General features: G+C 38.2%; 1 protein-coding gene across 5 annotated transcripts in view; it reads right to left on the minus strand.

The window, feature by feature from the left end:
• ARL15 (ADP ribosylation factor like GTPase 15) overlaps window positions 1-22,014 on the minus strand; it is a 223,438-nt gene that overhangs the window by 143,991 nt on the left and 57,433 nt on the right. For all 5 annotated transcript variants that reach the window (XM_017811132.1, XM_017811128.1, XM_017811130.1 and 2 more), the window contains one exon: window positions 2,100-2,244. In XM_017811132.1, the coding sequence (XP_017666621.1) occupies window positions 2,100-2,244 (145 nt within the window). The remainder of the gene's footprint in view (window positions 1-2,099; window positions 2,245-22,014) is intronic.

Consider the following 22,014-nt stretch of genomic DNA (forward strand, 5'->3'; position numbering starts at 1 on the left):
CAAGAGAAAGGGAATGTGAAAGGCTCCCAGCAATTCATCAATGTATTATATACTAAATTCTGTATGTTTAGTAGATACGTACATATAAGTGTACATAATATTTTACATAGGAAAAATTATGTCTGCTCCTTCAGCATAAAATATCCAGAGATTTAATTTATTTCCATCTAGCACACACTGTTTCAACATGATTACATACCTGTGAACTGAGTAAAGAATTTCAGAATCAATGTGTTACACTTCAAGTTTAGTAGCTATCATTTAACAGAAACAAGATGTTTTTTCTCCCAGATCAGATCAATAAGGTATTCCAGTACTCCAGCTATGGTCAGTGCTAGATGCAGAAGAGGAAAGTACAAGAAAATCTGAAGGGAATAATTATGAAATATTTTTGGGGTTGTTGTCTTAAATCTTAAACTCTTCCTTGAAAGAAGGAAAAACTGGAATGGACCTGAGTGGCATTGATGAGAAAACCAAAAATACAGGTTATAGTTTGAAATATGAGTGGAGAAGTTGTCACACTGTATTCTTGTAATCTCCACAATATTCTCTGATGTAGCACAGATATGGTATACACCAGCAGATTTATTATAAGCTGAATATCCCATATGGCATCATTTTGCTTTAGATGCTGCTTAGTATTCCCCAGAGTAATTTTTCATTCCTCAAGTTGCCTGATTAAATAATAGTATTTTATTGCATCTATCCGGAAAAAAATTAACTTTTTAATTAATTGTATTTTCACTATTTCCTTTGATAACTCTATCCTTCTATTTAAATTGCTTTTACTATTTCTTTCTGAGTCTCAAGTTTTAAAGTACAATTTGCTCTAATTCCAGGCAAATTCTAAAGTTAAAGCTCAGGAGATGGTGGCAGAGGCCAGGGGAGGGGGGGACAAGACTGAATTACTCTACAATTTCCCTCTAACTTTTTGAGTTAGTCATTGACACCTTCTCCACACAATGAAGTGTCAGATCTCTAACATGCCCAATACCATTATGTAGGCAACAGGTTAATTATTCATCATAAGAAAAACCCAGTATTCTCTTGTATCTGTTTTACATTTTACTTACAGTTGTATTAAATAACCTTATGTTCTTGTAAATTTAACAAAACAGTTAGGGTTACTAAGGCATATTCATAAAATTCAAGCCCATGGACCACAGCTACAATACAAAGCCATGCAAGTGTAAACACAAGTTACTTGCACAACACTTGGTATCTGTTCCATCAGAAAAATCAACCTTAATAATTGCTGCAGCCACTGAACCAGATTTCTTTGATCTCTATGACCTAATCTTTCCTCTTTCAGAACTCTGCAGCCAGGTATTCCTGTTTCTGATTCTTCTGGTGCTGTTTTGTTCTTGGACTGTTTTTCAATCAAAACACCCTCTTCAGTATTAGGCATTCAAGTTCACCTATATCAAGATGCCTATTAAAATTTTTTGGACTTAAGATACCTTTTATCTGTGGTTGTGCTGTCTGTTTCTATGTACCTTCTCAATACAACTGAAACTTTCTGTAAACTGATTCTCTGATCTCAATCTGTCCTTACTACAAAACAAACCTGTTGCTGCTCTAAAAAGTAAGGATTATCACTACAAAAAAATTCTCTCTATCACATTTATTCTTTTGGTTGCTAGCATACACCATAAGGCAGTACAGACCAAGTATGTGCAGAAATAAATTCCAGTTTAAGTTTCTAAGCATCACTGTCCTATTCTATTTTACAGCACATTCTCCTCTTTTCTCTCCATATAACAAGACTGCTTAAAAGCCTAAAGTAAAATGAGAAGAAAGAAATGCTGTAACGTGTCTACAGGACAGCGCTACTGTATATTATGGTTCTGTTTCATTACACCACACTGTTAGGATCTTTAACACATTCCAAGTTGCGTGTTTTCATGGATATTCCCCAATGTATGAACAAACACTGAAAGAGTAAGTAGTGGTAGCTTCAAAGCAATCCATTAGGTACTTTCAACAGTAAAATAAGTAGGCTGAAGTAGGCTGAAGCCCTCTGCAACCTTTGCTATATGTTTCAAAAGTTACCTTTGGGAAATGTTACAGCACACCATGGAATAAAGACACCATCCTACCTGTGGTAGACACGATATTCTCCAGGCTCTCACTGCAAAGCTGAGACAGAAGACTTGTCTTGCCAGAACCAGAGAGGCCTATGCAAACTAAGTCATATTCAGGTCGTGGTGGTGGCGGTCCCTTGCAGCAAAGTGCTCTAAAACACTGCCAAGGTAGGGCAAAACAAACAAAAGAAAAACAAAAGGATGAGGTTACCTTTTTAGGTTTTTTCAAATGCTTATTCAACAATGTTCTAAATTCAAGTTTATAAACATAAATGCATTGGAGAGAAGCAAATTATTATTCCAACTTGCTATTTTGACGAAGTCAACAATTAATAGACCCAAGACAACCTGAACTAAAATCTAGAATAACATAAATATATGTGTGAGATTTTCACCTAAACCTCAAAGAGCTGGTTTGAGGAATATTTCCCAAATAGCACAAAGTGTGCACATACAGCAAAATAGGCACATGCCCCAGTCAGCTCTGCAGTTGGTTATGCATTAGTTTGCTTCCTGTGTTAATTTCAGGCAATATCTGGTGAGAATATCAGAGTCATTCTTCAGCAGCTGCTGGTAAGACTTTACCTGTTGTCATAGGAAAGAATCAGGAACCTTTGCTCCACTAATGTGCTTCCTGGGCTTGCTTTATCATGCGTTTTAGCTTACAATATCAGCCATAAAGAAGTATGGCTTGTAAATACATAAATAAACCTTGCTGGACATAGCTCTAGCAAAAAATACACAGATTTGTCACTTTCCCTGGAAAAGTATAAATTAATCATGATATAAAGAAATAAAAATATCTTACACAAAGCCTACTTCAGGATTCTGCTCACTTCTCTTAAATAGTTTTACCATAGTTGGCCAAGTTCATCCAAAAGGTCCCTTAGGCACTCAGTAAGGTTCTTCAGACCTTTCCTTATTGCAATATAGAAGCTTTTTATGTAAAAATCTAAAAGCATACCAGCCTGGGAAAGCTAGGAAGTTCATATTTGATGTATAGAGCACAATTACCTGCTAATGTCTAAGACAGACCTCCACCAGCCCAATATATATAAATACCTTTTCCCCCAACATATGCCACCTTCATATCAGAGGAAGGCATCTGCTGTAACAGAGAAGGGAAAACTTGTTTATGTAATCACTCCTTTCTCACAAATTCTGTCTTTACGTAGCCCCATTTACATCTTAACCACAAACTAATCACTGCACTGGGAAAAGAGATCTGGTCTTTACAACCTTAACCTAGTTTGTCTTCGTAACTATCCAGTTTCTCCCATTGAGGACTACTGTAGGAGCAGAGAAACTGAACTGATGTCAGTAAGGCACTGACGCAAATAGTAGGGTCTGACCCTGTGAGCAAATCATCCAGTGAGAATGTGATTATAAAAAGACAGCTCACAGAACACAGAAATTTAATTGGATTCTTTCCATATCATGGCTAGGCTTCGCGAACGAAGATTTGGGAAGGCTCTAACCACATTTGCTACAGGCGCGCTGGTGGCTTATGAGGCCAATACGTGACAGACATATCCGATTGCAAAAGGCACAGCAGAAAGACTCCTTAGATGGTGTATTCTGCAATACACGGTTCTTTCTGCGCTGCCTTTTTTCCTCAAGAGTGATCCTGCATGTGTTCTCGAAGGAGACAGCTGCATTATAGATGGTGTGTCTCCAGGCCTCCCGATTTGAGGCCAGAGTAGACCAGTTATGGTGATCAATATGGCCAAGGCTGAGATGTTGGTTCAGGGAGTCCTCTTCTTGTCTTGTCTTGTATCTCCATCTTGTCCGGGAGCTGCTCTATGCTGATGACGCCGCCCTTGTTGCCCACACAGAAGCAGCTCTGCAGCACTTAACTTCCTGCTTTGCAGATGCTGCTGAGCTCTTTGGGCTGGAAGTCAGCTTAAAGAAGACAGAGGTCCTCCATCAACCTGCACCTCAGGAAGTCCCCCATCATCCCCACATCACCATTGGCCAATCAGAACTCAAATCAGTCCAACAGTTTAATTACCTTGGTAGCCTCATCTCCTCAGACGGTAAGATCGACGGAGAGATAGACAACAGGTTAGCAAAGGCATACAGTGCTTTTGGAAAACTCCACAAAAGAGTATGGCGTAATAAACACTTGAAGAAAAGCACCAAGATCAGTTTTTACAAAGCCATAGTATTGTCTACTCTCTTATATCGTTCCGAATCATGGGTCATCTACTGCCACCACCTGCGTCTCCTAGAGCGCTTCCATCAACGCTGCCTCCGTTCAATCTTAAACATCCACTGGTCAGATTACGTGACCAATACATCTGTTCTAGAGCAAGCAGCAGTCACAAGTATTGAGGCCATGTTACTGAGAACACAGCTGCGATGGGCAGGGCACGTCTCAAGGATGAAGGACCACCGCCTCCCTAAGATCCTGCTCTATGGTGAACTTGCCACTGGCTGCCGCACGAGAGGAGCCCCGAAGAAAAGATTCTTTCCATATAGATTGTAAGCTATTATACATGCTGTTGAAACAGTTTTCATTGCTTTAAAGAAGGAAAAGATATGTTTGGTGAAAGTTACAAAACTCCTTTAACACCTTTTAAAAAAGTGAAAGAAAATACTTTAGAAGAAGTAAAAATATTTATAGTAGTAGTTAAGCTGAACAAGGGCAAGAGGTTTTAAAAAATAATAGCTTTGTGTCTATTAAAATTTGATTCAAGAATTATTTTTTTCAAGAAGATTTGCACTTACGTGTCCATAGCTTAAAGGAGTAAACATGTCTTATAGCTTTATTGGTGTTCTATTTATTTACTGGTTTATATTTATCTCTCAGATTCTACAAAGCTACAGCAAATATTCCACTCCAGCACTTATGTGAGAAAGGCCAACTGAGTTCACTGCACAACATAAACTCCTTTAAATAGAGTTTTCACTTAATGGATATCAGGCTGAAGGCCACATAAAATTCTTCGAAGCTTGCCAGAGCTCCTGAGGCTGTGTGTCAGACCCTCTGCAGCCAGTCTTTAAAAAGCATTCAATTTGTCCCTGTCAGTATGGCATCTTTGCAACAATCTCTTGATGTCATATTGAAAATCATAAAGGAATAGATGAGCTGACGGAATTCTGTGCTTCTCTCTGTTCAGACACTATGCCAGTTCTTATGCAACCAGACATGTCTCTTGCAGCCCTGACAACATCTAATAACATCTAATTCTGTGAAAGGTAATTTATGCTCTTTGTAGAATACATATGGAGGCTCTGTGGGTGACAGAAGGGCTCCACAGGCAGGTTTTGTAAACTTCAGTATCTCTTAATGCAGATTCCTCAAGTCCAACTTAGTCTGGAGAATCTTTATGTGCTGTGGATTAAGCATATGATCAAAAATCCAAGTCAAATTGCACATCCAAACCAGCACATGTAGACCCACCAGTCTCTCACACATCCTTCACCAGTAAGCACAGTTAGGTATGAAAATTTCTGAGATTTCCAGAAGCCAGGTAAATGGCTCCCTCCGGACAACTCTCATATTTTATTTTATATGATTTCCCTATCTTTGTTATATTCGTGACTTTGTCCTTGTGCTAGGCTAAGTTCCTTCAGTAGATTGGTTTAGCTGTAATGAAAACAAACTTTTAATATTCTAGCTTCAAAAAGCTGCTGAAACTTAAGCTACTGTGTATAGCACTTAGAAGTGGCTGACATGAGAAATTCTACAGCACATTGTAGGGGATACTTGTAATATATTTGAACTTTATAAACTTGTTCTGCAATCTTCCTTACTTGAGCTCAATGAACATCTCTCCTATTGGAAATAACACCATACAAACAGCCTGATCACCCTCTTCCTGTTCTCTCAGCAGCTTAAAGTTACCTGGCCCCTAACAAAGTCAGAGCTCCATTACGGAACAGTAAACCTCTATTGTCACAACTTTGGCAGCTGCATCTAGTAGCTGTACAATATCTGTGGAGAGTAGAAAATTCAGAGGTCATTGACTATGCAAATAAAATTACACCTTATATTCTGCATTTTATTAAGGACAGGAAATGCATCCTGAAATATTTTATAACCATGGACCAAGAGCTACACATTATTTAAGATGCATTACAGTGCACTCTGAAATCCACAGAACTGCAATAAATGTGTAGTAGTAACTAAAGAAGCCATTCCAGAATTCCAAAACACAAATATATCAAAAACACTGAGAGACTTGCTCAATCCACTAGTGCTCAGTTCTTTCCCAAACCAGTATACTTTCTACTCCATTTGGACAACCCAAAGGGCATAAGAGAAGCTTGAACTAACAGTCTGACTGCTCTCAAAACACTTGTTAGATATGGACTTGGAAGTTTCTTCCACTGATTCCCAAACCCTATTTTCTCAATGGGCAATAAAAGCCTGCCTTCTAGGTATTATAAAGCAAACTGAACCCAAACAGTGCCTCTTGGAGGAAGTGTTGGAGGGGACAGAAAGAAAACACTGGACTACTGCAAACATATGGTCAAGCAGAGCTGGCTGGTACAGTCACTAAAAGGTTGTTTGGGATTTGGCCATGTATTCCAGTCCCACTGTTAGCAACAAAAAATAAACAACTTTTTTTTGAGCCTTTTCATCTTATCAGGGTAAGACCTTACTTACTATAAGGGGAGTAACATATCAAAATGTAAGCTTTCACAATTTTAATATTAATTTTGTATTTTAATGAACAAATGTATTTTAAAGTACTGAAAATAATAAGGTATCTTTATAATATGTATACATTTAGCCAGTTTTTGAAAAGAGGATGTACTTATCCAAGAAATTGGGAGCAATACGTGCTGCAGTGTGCAGAAATTTGTGCAATATTCAGAACCACTGTGACTTTCACATCTAAGTGTGTGCACACACTGCATGTGCATGTATAATTATTTGCAAGAGTTAAGGAAGAAGTTAGTCAGTTCTACTCTACCTTATGGATTTCTAACCCAACGAGACAACTCTTGTTTTAGGTGGATCAGTATTTAGACAGTGTTCCTTTAAAGCTCTATGGAGAGTTCTTCTGGGGAAAAGCATATTGTGTTTACAGCAGGGATGGCCAAACACTTCTGATGTCTGTGCCGCTTGCTCGGAGATCACAGATTGAAGCTCTGGGCAGCAAATGTCCCTGAATTACTACTCTCTACAACACATTAAACTGCCTCCAGCTGTTGAGTCTGTCTTTGCCTACTCATTGTACTTCTCGTTTCACTCTCCTTTTTGGAGTGAAATACTCCATTATTTCTGCTTTGTTCTGGACCCATCTCCTGTCTGTTTCTTTTGTTGCCACTATTTAATAGGGACAAACAGTAGCAAGGGATTTCATGCTTAGTTGGTTAAACACACACACTCTCATGGAAAAATACCCTAAGTTAGTGCAGCACTAATGCTAACAAACCAAGCATTCAGAACTCTTGAAATACAGAATTAAGGCTGAAAGCTCAACCATAACTCTGCTCCCTTCCCCCTCTGGCTTATACTTATGGATATGGTCTTCCTTTACATTTTATTTTTCAGTTAAGGTATCTTTGAACAAACAGAGTTCTAGTACCCAGTGCACACTTATGTCCAGAGGACTTGGTTAATCATCACCTGAAGCTGTTAATAAAACTCACGAAGTTTATTAAAAGAAGTAAAATTTACACACAGAAGATTCCATAGCTCTGATGTTGTCTGAGATACAGAAGCAAAATGAAATCTCAAACCTTGAAAAGCTGATACGAAGAGGGTAGGAGGGTGGGGGGAGGGACACAGTGGCACAAGGTAGACAGTTATAATGTTAACAATAGGAAACAACTGGGAACAGCAGTGGAATAACTGAATGCAAATAATAAAATACACATGATACTAGAATGAAATTATACACCGTGAACAGAGAGGGGGGAAAAAGGATATATAAATAAACTAAACTTTAACTGTATTAATACCTTAACTTTAAATTAGTACAACAGAATCTATGCATTTGACTGCATGAGCTAAAGCTGCAAACTCTTCAGTTACCATATAGCTGTACAGGTGGTTTTACCACAACAGAAAAAAAAAAAGGAGGAAGAGGAAAGCCTACTTAATCTAAGACACACCATAAGTGACACTTTTTTCAGGTTTTCAAAACATCAGACTGATAGGGTTTATCTTTGTCTACGTAATTTCAGTAATGAGAACAAAACCTAACAGATTGCTGTTCATTTTGTGGCTACCAAGAGAGACGAATGAATGCACACATAGCCACTGCCATCCTGAAGTGAAGTTCAGCTTGGATAAAACCTCTAAAATCATGACTAGTTTCCTTCTATGACAGTCTACAAACAATCTTCTAGTTTAACCCCGCTAATGAGTGAGTGGTCACCCCACTGACTGCACCACAAGCACTCTTTCTACACATGCACCTACGCCTCTTCAACTTTGTATCAGTCTGTGCTGCAAGAAGACAGACAAGCATATGGCATTAGAGACAGCACAATATAAAAAAGGACAGAAGAAAACAAATTCTCAGTGAAGCAAGGCACTTTTACAGAGCAAAGGAGTCCTGGTGATATCCTACCTTACGGAAATCATAGAATCATAGAATGGTTTGGGTCAGAAGGGACCACAAAGATTCACTCCCCCTGCCATAAGCCAAGACACCTTCTATTAGAAGGTTGCTCAAAGACACATCCAACACTTTCAACACCCACAGCTTCTCTGGACAACCTGCTTCAGGTTCTCACCACCCTCATAGTACATAATTTCTTCCTAATATGTAATCTAAATCTACCCTCTGCTTGTTTCAAATCATTCCCTCTATGACTACCTGCCCTTGTCACCAGTCCCTCACTAGCTGTCTCATAGGCTCCCTTCAGATACCAGAAGGCTGCTCTAAGGTCTCCCGAAGCCACCTATTCTCCAGGCTGAACAAGTCCAGTGCTCTCAGCCTGTCTTCACCGGAGAGACCTTCTCCTCTGGACCTGGTCTAACAGGTCAATGTCCTTCCTGCGCTGAGGACCCCAGAGCTGGATGGAGCACTCCAGGTGGGGTCTCCAAAGAGCAGAGTAGAGGGGCAGAATCACCTCCCTCGACCTGCTGGCCACACTAGCCTTGATGCAGCCCAGGACACAACTGGCTTTCTGGGCTGCAAGTGCACATTGCTGGGTCATGTCCAGCCTCTCATCCACTAGAACACTCAAGTCCTTCTTGGCAGGGCTGTTCTCAATCTGTTCTCTGCTCAGCCAGCAGATGTGCTTGGGATTTCCCCGACTCAGGTGCAGGACCTTGCACTTGATCTTTTTGAACTTCATGAGGTTTGCATAGGACCGTCTCTGTCACAGAGGAATATACAGTTTGGAGAAGGAATCTCAAATTCTCCCTTCTGACTACTAAGAAATACATTTAGATTCATTGGTTGAAACTATTTACCGTCCTCTATCAAAAACTTCCTGGTATTTTAGAGAAGCCAGATTCTAGAGTCCCAAAAGGAGCAATCACACCTCAAAAAACTTCCAACATCCCTATATAGCCACCCAGATGAACAAGACATAAGACACAGGTTCAAGTACCAAAATCAGACAAATGTCACAGCCCTATTTGTTCTTCGACATATTTGACAACTCTGCTACCAACAGAGAAGGTTTAGAGGAAATACAGTCAAGAAGAAAGAACTGGATGACTTCTGACAAGCCAGATAGAACACTGCTGTTCAGAGCATATAGTTTCAAAAGACTTCATGGTTGTGATAATACAATCACAGTGGGTCAAATTGCAGGAGATAATTCGTTTCATGTGATATCAGTCATACTGCTCTTGAGTGAAGGCTTGACCCAGAAGTTCAGGAATCACAAAAATTCACTAAATGCAGTCAAAGACAACTTCCCTGGAAGAAGCTGTAAGGCAACAGGAGTCCTTCCCCTACCATCAGCCAAAACAAATCACAAACCTCACACCCAAAAGGGAAAATGAGACTCTCTGACCTTAATCTCTTGCACACTCCTTATAAAATCAAAACCAAATTATGACTCTCTCCTCCATTCACAACGTGCTAGAAAACAGCATGAAGTAAAATAATATCAAGTTCTAGATGTATGCAGATGCTCAATGCAGTAGTATGATTTAAAAGCCTACATAAAATAAAATGGCACATTGCTATAATAAACCAAAGCTGAGTCAGCAAAACAGTTATAAACGTGCACAGGTGGTTCTCTGAACAGAAGATAATCACTTGCTTCACTGCAGTATCAAACAAATCAAGCTCCAAGGGGCTTTTGGACACTTCTAAGTTCCATCAAGTGTAGAATTATTGCTCAAGTTGTTTCCTCTCCAACAGTTTGTTTTCCACTTGCTTTATTGCACAAGAGTAACTCATCTCATTCAGTCCATCAGTCCATTCACATTTAACAGCAAGAAACAAAGACAACAAAAAAGATGAACGAAAGCCTTTGCAAACAATTTGTTTCACAACTTAAGGAAACACAACCACACTAAAAAAAGCCTGAAGAATCATCAAAAATACCAGCAAAAAAGGCAGTAGCAGCACTGCCCAAATGTGCAAAAGTGAAGGAAGTGACACCTCCTGTCATGTCTAATTTCCAGTAAGGATGAAAGATGAATATAGGGTTTATTTTTTCTTAATATGTCCCCCCAAAAAAGCTACAAACGACAACAACAACTAAACAAAAACACATCTTAGGGCCTTCAGGCTTGCTGAAAGTCATCCCTGTACAGTTCCTGAGCCAGCTGTTTACTGGGGTTTTTTTTTCAATGTCAGAAAAGTTTTAGAATTAATTTGCAAGATACCATACAGTAAAATTAAACACAATCATGATAGTGTGACAGTACATTAAAAAAATGAAAGTACAGTTTCAACTGTCACTTTTAAACCTGCTCAGGAGTTCCTGCTGCTAACTCTGCTCATACAGTACACAGAGCACAACACAGCAAATTTAGGCATTGTTGAACCAAGAAGTGAGCAAACCAACAAATGTTTAGTTGCTCTAAAATTATCCAGGAGGTAAGGGAAAGAAGATCTCAGTAGACACCGATGCAAAAAAAAAAAAAGCTACTAAACTAGAAACAGCCTATCCATTTAACATCTAAATGTAAGGATGAATAGCATTGCTAGTGCACACAGTCTAACAAGAAGTAACAGAAGTATTTAGATAAGAGAAGGAGGTGGACAGAACAAGGATAGATTGATTTTGGAGACAGTATAAATCTTATGGCCAAAGTCATAAGTCACAAATCTTTAGTGTTTAAAGACAAGACTGCCTTTCAACACTAGAAAATGGAGTAAGAACTACACCAGTATTGGTGAACACACAAAAGGAAGATCCAACAGATGTGGTCTATTACTAGTTCATGGCATTATCAATCTCTAGTGTTGCATTTGAAGCATTGGAGAGTTGCAGGCTATGGGCATCTCTTATTCACTGGACTCCCTATGAAGGAATTTGATCTTATGTGGCCTTTTTTTTTTACCTTCCCAGCGCATTATATTTACAAAAAATAAGAACCTTTAGGAGAATACCTATTTTGACCAAAAGACCTAGGGAATATGAAATATGTAGTAACATATACAGGAACCTCTCTTCTTCCCCTCATCCCCCTTAAAGAGTATAACAGTTGTACTTTGCTAGCACAGCACATTATTACCATAAGAAGAAAGAGACCAACACACACAAAACCATTAATCCAAAATATACAATAAGAGGAAGGCATATGAATCTCAAGTACCATTAAAAATTCTTCAAGTGTTAATCAATGAGAGCCTCCTGGAATACTGAACAGGTTTTGCCTCAATCAAACTCTTCATGAGTTAGGTTTGAGAAACTTCAGTCATTGAAAACATCTCACGCTCCAACACAGGCATTTCACATTTCTCCTCTCTCCAGATGCAGGTTTGGATATTTTTTTCTGGCTGTATATCTACATCTACTACGGAGTTTCTCAGCTGTCACCCATCTGTTTGTTGATGAAGATTCCACTGGCTATTTTGTTCATCTAGCACTGCAAAATCAGAACAGTCAAATTTGTTACTCCTGAGCATGCATGGATCAAGGACTACACAGCCTTTAAACTGCCTTGAAGAGAAACCCAACAGGTGCTCTTCTTCTAGTGCCCAAATGTTTGGGGAACACAACTCAATCTGAGATGGGGATTGTCAGCTGACAGGGAAGGAAACAGATCATACAGAGCAATGGTCGACTACAGATAGAAGATGTTTTCATATGCTTGCACTGTTAAAAAAACCAAACGAAACCAATGAAACAAACAAAAAAAATCCAAAAAAAAATCCACACAATCACCCCACAAACAGGATTTTTTCATAAGTATTGACCAATGCCAACTCATTTTCTTGAGTTAGGTGGGTAAAAAAACCCCAAATAAATGGTAAATTTTTTTTACGTGAAAATGGGAGCTAGCAAGAACCGGCTTTATTTTTTGTGAAAACAGAGATTATTGTGGCCTTCCTGACAAAACAGCCTGCCATACAGACTCATAGGTATGCCAGTGTCCAGCTCTGCAGTGCTGATAACCCAAACTAAGAAGTTTCTCCCGGTGAAACAACCACCACTTTTTATCAATTAAGGATGAAACACTTCCCTCCACAAGAGTATATCATTATGCCAGATTATTTTCTTTTGTGGGAAAGATCTGCTTGTAATCTCAGAACTGCTGAAAACCTTTTAAGGGGATTCACCTTTTTCTCCTTTGAGTAGGTGCATCATCCAGTCAGCTCTAGGAAATGAACACTTTTAAAAGGAGTAAAAGCCCTCAGCCTGACACTTTCCTGTGCAATCCATTTCCCAGTGATACTCCCTTTCATCGACAGAGTGATGACTGTTTGTTTCTTTCAGATAATTATTACACAATAGTTCCGTAAAAATTCTCATAATTTAAAAATGCAATGTTACTTAAGAATATATTTTATGTTGATGAAATACAATCACAGATCCAAGCAGAAATCATTTTAACATGCTGTTCAGATAACTAAGCACAGCTCTGGAGATACCTTAATAAGAACTGACTCACTGCTTCTTACAGGAAGAAAAAGTTTACCATTTATTCTAGATCAGCATAAATCTTGCCAAGCTGGGAAAGTCCTTTTTGCTGGCTAGAGAAAAATATTCATTGAGGACCAGAGAGAATTGCCCTAATGATAAGAGTCTATCAGAGAAACATAAGCAATTCGTAGCTGGTAGCATAATTCAGAGTGAGACAATGAAGAAAAACAGGCTTAGGAAATGGAAGAGAGTTGTCTTAAAAAGTGAGACATATGATTAGTTGTAAAGCAGAACACTGGCTTTAAGTATTTTTAATTTTTTACATTCACTTTCCTAAGAACTGACAGATTACTAAAGAACTGTAATAAAGAACTGGAAGCTAGGATTTTGTAATATAAAGGCATGACAAGGAATAAACTTTCACAGTGAAACTTCAGCAACTGCCAATTAGATCAGTATTTTCGAAACACAAGGAACATGTAGACTGTCAGAAGAAATGCACATAGTTCTGTTCATGCCACAGAGACTTTTCACTGAAAAGGAAACTTTCACATCTTGCAAGTAATTCTTCAAAGCAATTTATAACAATGAAAAGATACAAGACATAGAATATATAATATAATTTTATGCAAGGATTAAGGAGTGGATCACACTTTGATAATGTTATTGGGGAATAAAATTACAAAGTATAGGATTTCAGAAGAAACCAACTGCTCCAAAACATGTAAAAAATCACAGTAAGTGAAAAAGCCCTGGAAGGATTTTACTTTTTAAAGTATATAATAATATAGGCTTCTTCATTTGAAGAAATGTGTAAATGATCACATTTCCTCATCCTTGCAAGAAATTCTTAATATCACATTATTGAGATTATTGCTACAAAAGTATACAATCACAAATTATGGCTTAAAGAGAAAAAAACATTTCAGAACAAATGTCTTATCATATACATTCATGAAACTAAGAGACATTAAACCTTGGTGCACTGCACACCATCCTTATCTTATACCTAAGGGAATCATCATGCACATAGATGAACCACTGCTTGAGAGATTTGCAGAGCAGAGACAAGAACACGGTGCTGGTGTACTGCTGTATATGAAACACTACCTCTGGAGGCCAGTAGGAAGTAAAAGCTCTGCCCCCAACCCCACAACCAAACAGAATAAGAGCCTGTCGTGGAGCATCAGCTCTACATATAACCTTAGACAACCTTGCTCAGACATGTACAGATGAGCAGGAAGTACCAGGGACTTCCTGGATAGATACTAAACCAAAGGAATTAAAAGAGGAGATCCTCCAAGACTCCAGTCATTTCCAGCTCTGCAGGTCAAGAGTAGAAAGATCAGAATTTGAAGTAGTTACTGCAAAAGAATATTTTTTACTCATTTTTATACAAGCAGTTTATAAAGTCCATGTAAATGAGAAAAACATGCTGTTTACACTTCTCTGGCAAAAGGCAAAATTTCTGGTGCCCAAAGAACAGTATGAGCCCCCATGTCTCCTATAACAGAGAAACTGAAGCACCTGCAAATTGTGTCAGGCCACTATCCTCAACTGATTTATGGCAAGGAAATTAAACTAAAAAATATGGAGTAACATATTAAAGAAAGCATAAGCCTAACCATTCCTCAAAACTCACCAGCTGGGCAGGATGATGAAACAAATTCTCCTGCCACTATTAACTACCCCGATCCAATCTGAAAATTTGTTAACAGCCACCGTTTTCCTATTGAATTTTCCAAGTTTCTTACCACTGGAAACTAAAAAAATTTCAGATCTTTCAAGCAACATATTTCTTTAAACTCAGAAATATTTTGATGGAAAAGAACAGAATAACCAGGTCTACATTTCAAAATGAAGGAAAACAAAAAAAAGAAGTGCACATGTGCTGTCTCCAGTAATTTTTCTAAAGAACTCTGAAAGATCTTTGATTATTATGGGGTAAACTGTGATTTCCAAAACTATTGTACCCCTGCCTAAATTTTTACACTGACAAACTAGCAGTGAGTTGGGTTATTTTTTAACTTCTTTCTTAGAAATAAAATTTTATTAAACCTATTTTTAAATGTACCTAACCTAACAAAGTTGAGGATAATGTCAGCCCGAACAATAAAATTCAGCCAAAGAGCAGAAAAAAAGCCCCCTATGAACACAAGCAGGAAGGGAAAAAAACATGTTGCTATTAATGTATTCCTTCTAGTGAAATACCACTAAAGTTCTGCGTGATCCAAGCCACAGTGCAATGTGTGTAAAGTAGCAAAGAGTGTAAGTTCCATACACTAAAAAGAAGTAACAATTATATGGGGTTTTTTATTATTATTTAGTACAGATTTGGAATTAATTTTGGGACTAATTCAACATATATGTACTTCAAAGAAAAGAGTCCTTCAGCATGGAAACATGATCTAAAGCAATGACTAAATGCAAATTTCACTGCTAACTTTCCTTCTTAAAGGCAACGAAAAATATGAGAATATGATTGTGATGTTCATCAAGCACAAGGGAATTAGAGTAATTTAAAGTAGTTTATTGTAAGAGGACATAACTGAGCTGAGAAGTCTCATATTTAAGTCATGTCCAGAAACAGGAATCAAAATGAACTATTAAGCTGTAGCCTAAATGTTTGAAGATTTTTCAGCTGGGGACATTATACAGCCTTAAATGGTAAAAACATTTACGTCCTATCCCAATAAAAATCCTTGGAAAATAATCTTCCACAAATAAAATGAAGATTAAAGTTCCAACAGACCATAAATTGATTTAGAAATGTTCACATTAGAAAAATCACATTCATAGCAACAAGAACCCTGTTCGATAGTATGAAACCAGGTAAATATTTTTGCACTAAGCATACATATGAACTCCATTGTAAAAACATTAAAACCTACTTGGACTTCCAGGCACACTGAAGTATTTTAATGAGAAATGTATCATGATTCTTCTTCCTGCTGTCTACTGCTTTTCTCTTCTACTAAACCATACATTCCAGCCTAATAGCAATATATTTTCTACTCCAATCAACCATACTATTCAGTGGTATTTCCTAGAAAAATTTTTCTTGTGTGTCAGATAAACACAGAAGAAAATCCTTCAGGGACAGCTTGATATACCACAGATGCCAGTTGAAATAATACTGAACCAAGAAATTAAGATTTTCCTTAGTGAACCTATCAGTACAGAAAATGTGGTAAAAGTACACATACTTTAGCAAAATTTAACTGTATCAAGCATGTGACTTGGACTTCGCTCCATCATTTTAAAGCTATGTAGATTCAGAAGGATCAGAAAAGTCATACTCTGTCAAAGATCGACCGAAAAAAATAAACTGAAAAAGTCTACACAAGCAGTGTGATGGTACTGCACTATTACATGACCACAAATGTTTCAATTGAAAAAGAAAAGAAAGTTATATGTGGAATTTTAGGATAGAGAAATCCTTTTTATAATTTTGTGGTTAAAAATAATTTGGTGGTACGTGATTAGACAAACATAGTGACAAAAAAAAAGTTACCTTGCAGGTGCCACACAGGATCTCATTAAGAGTAAAGAAAAACATACTATTTCCTTAAGAAATTACTGAACTTCTATCAACAATTAAACACTCCATTAAATCAAACTGCACATAACAAAGAACTGTGTGAATTTGCAGTGCAACTCAATCATCAGTGTTCTCACACAACTTTGTGCTTCCCACATTTTCAGGAATTAGACCTGCAAGTTTCCCCATTTTTACACGCGTTCAAAGAATTTAACATTATTAGACTGTCATAAATTACCTAAGATTTTTGGCAGGCCATCTGTTGTAATAGCTTTGAATTTCCCTTAAGTGCATACTGTGGATGACTTATTTTAACAAGAATTAACACTACCTTGTGGCTCAGACAAAATTTAAACTCTTAACTCCTTTGCATCACTAACATGCGAAGTGCAGGTCAGTGTTATATATGTGTTATTTTCTTAGGGTAGATTACATATATTACATATATGTAAGGATGTTACATATATTGGATATTCTTTTGATCTTAACTAGAAATTCTTAATCCTACTAAAGCAGAGTAAGACCATCTCCATATACCTGGACTTGGTATCTCTGGGCAGCAGTCAGAACTCTAGAAAATTTTCTAAGAAATACTTTTCCAGTCACATTAGAGTTAAAAATTAGGCAAGATTTCTCATGCTTACCATTCCACAGATTCCAAATATATTTGAAAAGTCATACTAGCCCTATTCTGCGTTCCAACTTCCTGCAATATTAATTAGTTTCCGTGTAAGAACCATCATGAGTGGAAGACCAATTGGCTCACAATGTTTCCTGTGTTGGTTGCACTCTAGATCTACTTTGTTCCTGTACTGTCAGGAGAATTTAATCAATCTTCCCAGAAATAATCTCACCAACAAGAGCTATTTCAGTGGCTCATCAGCTAGTTATTAAAAACAGACTTGATCACTGATATATTAGGACAATGAAAACAAAAAACAGATTGCAAAGATTTGTTTTTAAAGAATTTGATGTCGTCATTTTTGCCATTATAAATTGATACTGAAAACAAATATTGGCAAAGAAAGTAAGCATCCTATACTTTCTAGATTTCCCCATTGACCACACCCAGGGAAAAATATCGCTCTAACACTACAAAACCCTTCTCTTCCAATACATACATGAGATGAGATGATTTAAAAAATGAACAAACAAAAACTTTTGATTTTCTGTTCTGTCAAAGGGAAAAATCTCAGTTTACACTTTTACAACCATGTTCTCCCCTCAGGAAAGTACTGACATAATGATCCCAGAGTTTTCAACAAGTTTACACATTAAATCATGTGGCAGAAATGTCAGCCATACCCTTCAGCATTTCATACTAATTAGCATAGGTATTCTCCATGTTGTGGTGAATGAGCACGTGGCTTTGTTCATTCTCAACACATGGAATTTGCAGCAGGCTGGAAGGTTTCACTCAGAAACCTGAGCATCTGAAAGTTCTAGAGATATTCAATACCATGATGGTGAAGAGTCCTACAGAATTTGATCAGATTTTCACACATTATCTAGCAATTATACTTTTCTCTTTACCAGCTGAGCCAATATTCAAATAATATCTTATTATAGATTTTTTTTAATTCAAGGGTCTGTAGGAAGAGTACACTTCAGTCAATGCTTCCATCCAAATACCCAAAAGAAAAGTGTTTCAATACTGAAGAGTCACTCTTCGCCAGTTGTCCTTATCCTACAGTCACCTTACACCAGGTTAAGCTGTACTGCATGGTAAAGGTCAAGTTTCCATTTTCAAAATCAACACGCAGTACACATATGTGTGGCCCATAAAAACCAACCTATGAAGAAGAAGAGAACCTTTCCTACAGCATAGTCTCATTCCTTCAGGGGTATATGCTTGCCAATTTTAGACCCTGGTAGGCTACAGCTTCCAAATCAGACTACTGAAAGAACTGACACATCCCAAAAAGTGGAGAAGTGATTTGGTTTGTTTTTTTTTTTAATTGGGAACTACTTGTAGTACTCCTGGATGCTTACATAGTAACAGTAGCTAAAAACTCTTGCCATCTTTGGCTGTCCAGGAGACTGCACTCCTTCTCCAGGAATGCGGATTTAAGCATAGTTATCCATGTATTCATCACCCGTAGGCTACACCCCAGGGATGAGGCGTTCCAAGGGAATTAACAGGCAACCTGCCCTGTGCACATGGGGATTGCTCACCCACACCAGGCGGCCTCCTGGTCTGTGAGCAGATTCTTTCCAAGATCTGGTGCTTGATTTAATGCTAACACGTGGGAGTGGATCTGTTCCTCCATGAATTTCTGTGATGATGGCAGTTGAGAGATCACCGGTATGGGCCAAATCAGGGAAGGGAGGCTCATTTCCACTGCAGCTAGCTTCAGCAGCAAAATACTTGTGGTGGTGTCTCAACCGCAAAGCAATTATTAGTTCAGCAAAATTTCCTTTGCGATAGCACTGTGATTATAGGAATGGTTTCAATGCCCACAAAGAGAAAAAGTAAAGCACCATCTCAGAGTACCATATTAAGTTTCACTAGGCTGTCATATCACATTACTATGCATTTTGAGCATGTATGCCTGCAACATTTTTGTCTTAACAAAAAATGTATTTAAGAAGTTGCACAGATAGCATATGAAACATGCAACAAATGCTGCTTTACACAGAAGTAAGAGCAGGGTGGAGTCAAAAAAATTGCAACAGACTCCTTCTGTCCAACTCTGTTGTTGGTCAGTTGGAAAGTAATTAATATAACAGTGGTAAAATAAGTAAGTAGATAAATCAATGCAGAGACCATTCTACAGTTTAGATTTCCCATGTCTTCTCTGCTCCAGCAACTCCTAGTTTTCTGCTCTAATAAAGAAGTTACTTATTTCAGTAAACAATACTTTTTGTTAATCAAGCCTTGTATTAAAAAATAGTTTCTGGGCTTGATGCTAAATTTTTAGTACTGGCTATTAATATGCAGCTCTGCACATCATGAATGCTCTTGTACTGCTGCAGATAATTAACTACCTAAGGCACTGGTTTTAGAAAGCAATCATTGTAGATATTGTGCAATACAGTGCATCCAGACCAGGGAGAGGAAAAGAACATGACATAGTCCGTTTTCAAAAGTGGGGTTTCACTGGTTTAAAAATAAAACAAGTTATGTGCCTTACACAGTCATAGTAGGCCCTCGACAGCTCAAGCGACAATGTGGAGCTACACACAAACAAGTGATATTTAAGCTCTTTCAAGTAATGGACAAAAAGCAAGCAAACATGAATAAAGAAGTGAATTCTCATAACTTCTATGCGCTATATTGTATGTATTCCACATATAAGTGATGCAAGTCAGCCTAACTTAATTCAGTGAACCTTCACATACAGTTTAGTGCTTACATACCTAAACAGTTTTTAAATTAATTTTAATTACACTGCAAATTGTGCATAGACTAGACTGCAGCTCAGCAAGTGTTCATGTAGCGTGTAGCTCCATTCATATTTCCTTATGATTATCACAAGTCATAAGGAAACAAAAGAGTAATCTATGAACCACTAACCTCCTTGATAGCCATTAAAGAAAAATCTATCTGTAAGAGCAGAGGGAATTAAGACATCTATTTTCATAGAGCTGAATATTTTAACATGAATTTCAGGTTGCCCTGTTATGTAAAAATAGTAGCATATTAACATTTTGACATCTTTTGGTCTGCTGACTTTTCAGTGCCTTTGAGGATGCCCTAAGTTTCCTATGTGAAATTAAAATCAGTCTCTCAACTCTGAACCTTAAATGTAGCAGCATGTTAAAAAAAAAATAAATAAAAAAAATTTCCCTTTGTTCCTTGCAAAGCCACTCACTTCCCGCTTTCAGAACAGGCATTTGTTAATGCAAATGCATCAGGCATCACATTTTTTCCTTATGTTTCAGACGACAATATTGCCAAAAGTACAAATTTCTATTTGTTCAAATTTATTTTGTACTTATAGTACATGTGGCATACTGAATGTGCCAACTCTTAAAAATCACAGCACAGTCTTGAGTTGCACACTCTGCTAAAAGAAATCTCACTTATAAAATCTAACAAAGCCACAGCAGCACAAACACAGAATAATCTTTGAGACAATCTAAAACAATTGAGATATCCACAGAAAAATGTCGTGGGAACCTTCTGAAGGGATGCTGGCAGCTGCAAATGGAGTGAGGACAAAAAACAATGGACAAATTGAAGCCCAAGAGGTTCAGACTGGATAGAAGAAAACACTTTTTCCCCACGGGAACAGTCCAGCAGTGTCCAGACAGGCTCTGCAGTCCTATCTTTGATGGTTTCTTCCACTTGGTTTTCAAGGTCAGAACTAAGCTGAACAAAGCCTTGAGCAACCTAGTCAGATCTTAAGCTGACCCTTCTTTTACTACAAGGTTGGACTACAGACCTTTCAAGATCCCTTCCAACCTTAGTTTTCCTGTGAAAGCAACAGAAATTCTACAGAGCTCTTCTTAGATATTTCATCTATCCAAATTATAGGTGACAACATTTTCCAACAAATACAAATTGTAAGCTGGCAGTGCTCTTAAAAAGCTACCATTACTAGGGAGGGCCCTCAAAAAAAGCCTGAACAGCTAATTAATTTGAAGAGACTTCCACAAACTGCTTGGTCCAATACAGTCATGTTGATTCACCGCCACTTTTGCCCAGGTGCTCAAACCCAAGCACCCACATCTGCCTACTCACAGTAACTGCCAAGATACTGTTTCTTTACGAATGAAAACATCTCTAGAGTGTATCACAGTGACCAGGGTGTTTTTGCTTTGTTTCTACAGTAAGGGGGAAAGAGAACCTTCTCCCATATTAACAGAAAGAAAACATCAAGCATCTGCCTGTGCTTCTGGAAGAGCTGTGGGACAGCTCTGAAGGACTGCCAGATCTGTTGAGTATCCTCATTTGCATGATGGGCAGGTTGCCAGACTGAGTTAATACTTGAGGTCTAGTTTATACTCCCAGCTAAGCCAGATAGCTGAGATTTAAAACACTCATAAATTTGAGTGTGAGGGCAGCGTGCATTGATAAGGGAATTAGGCCATGGCTCTACAGGACTTCTGACACAAGGTTAGCTCAAGCAGCTCCACCCTCCCCATCACCCTATTTTCCTTGATATCTGAACACAGGAGGCAGTGAGGGGCAGGAACTGGAGCCTGCACTGCAGCCAGGGTGCAGGCGATGGACCCAGGACCCCAGAAGGGTGGCCAGCCAGAGTCCAGCAGCAGAGTGACCCAGCTCTGCTGTTCAGGCAGGCAAGCTGCAGGTACTGCTTATGCCTTTGGGCTGGCAGGAACAGGCTGGTCGCAATTTATTCTTAAAAATCAGGCCCCTTTCTCAGCTGCTCACTTGCTTTTCATCACTTACCCCACTCCTCTGCCCATGTATCTTGCACACCAGGTGCCATAGTTTGTTTCCTCCCTGCTCCCACT

The sequence above is a fragment of the Lepidothrix coronata genome, unplaced genomic scaffold (assembly GCF_001604755.1).
Source record: "Lepidothrix coronata isolate B3197 unplaced genomic scaffold, Lepidothrix_coronata-1.0 Scaffold31, whole genome shotgun sequence".
In the NCBI taxonomy this organism is placed as follows: Eukaryota; Metazoa; Chordata; class Aves; order Passeriformes; family Pipridae; genus Lepidothrix; species Lepidothrix coronata.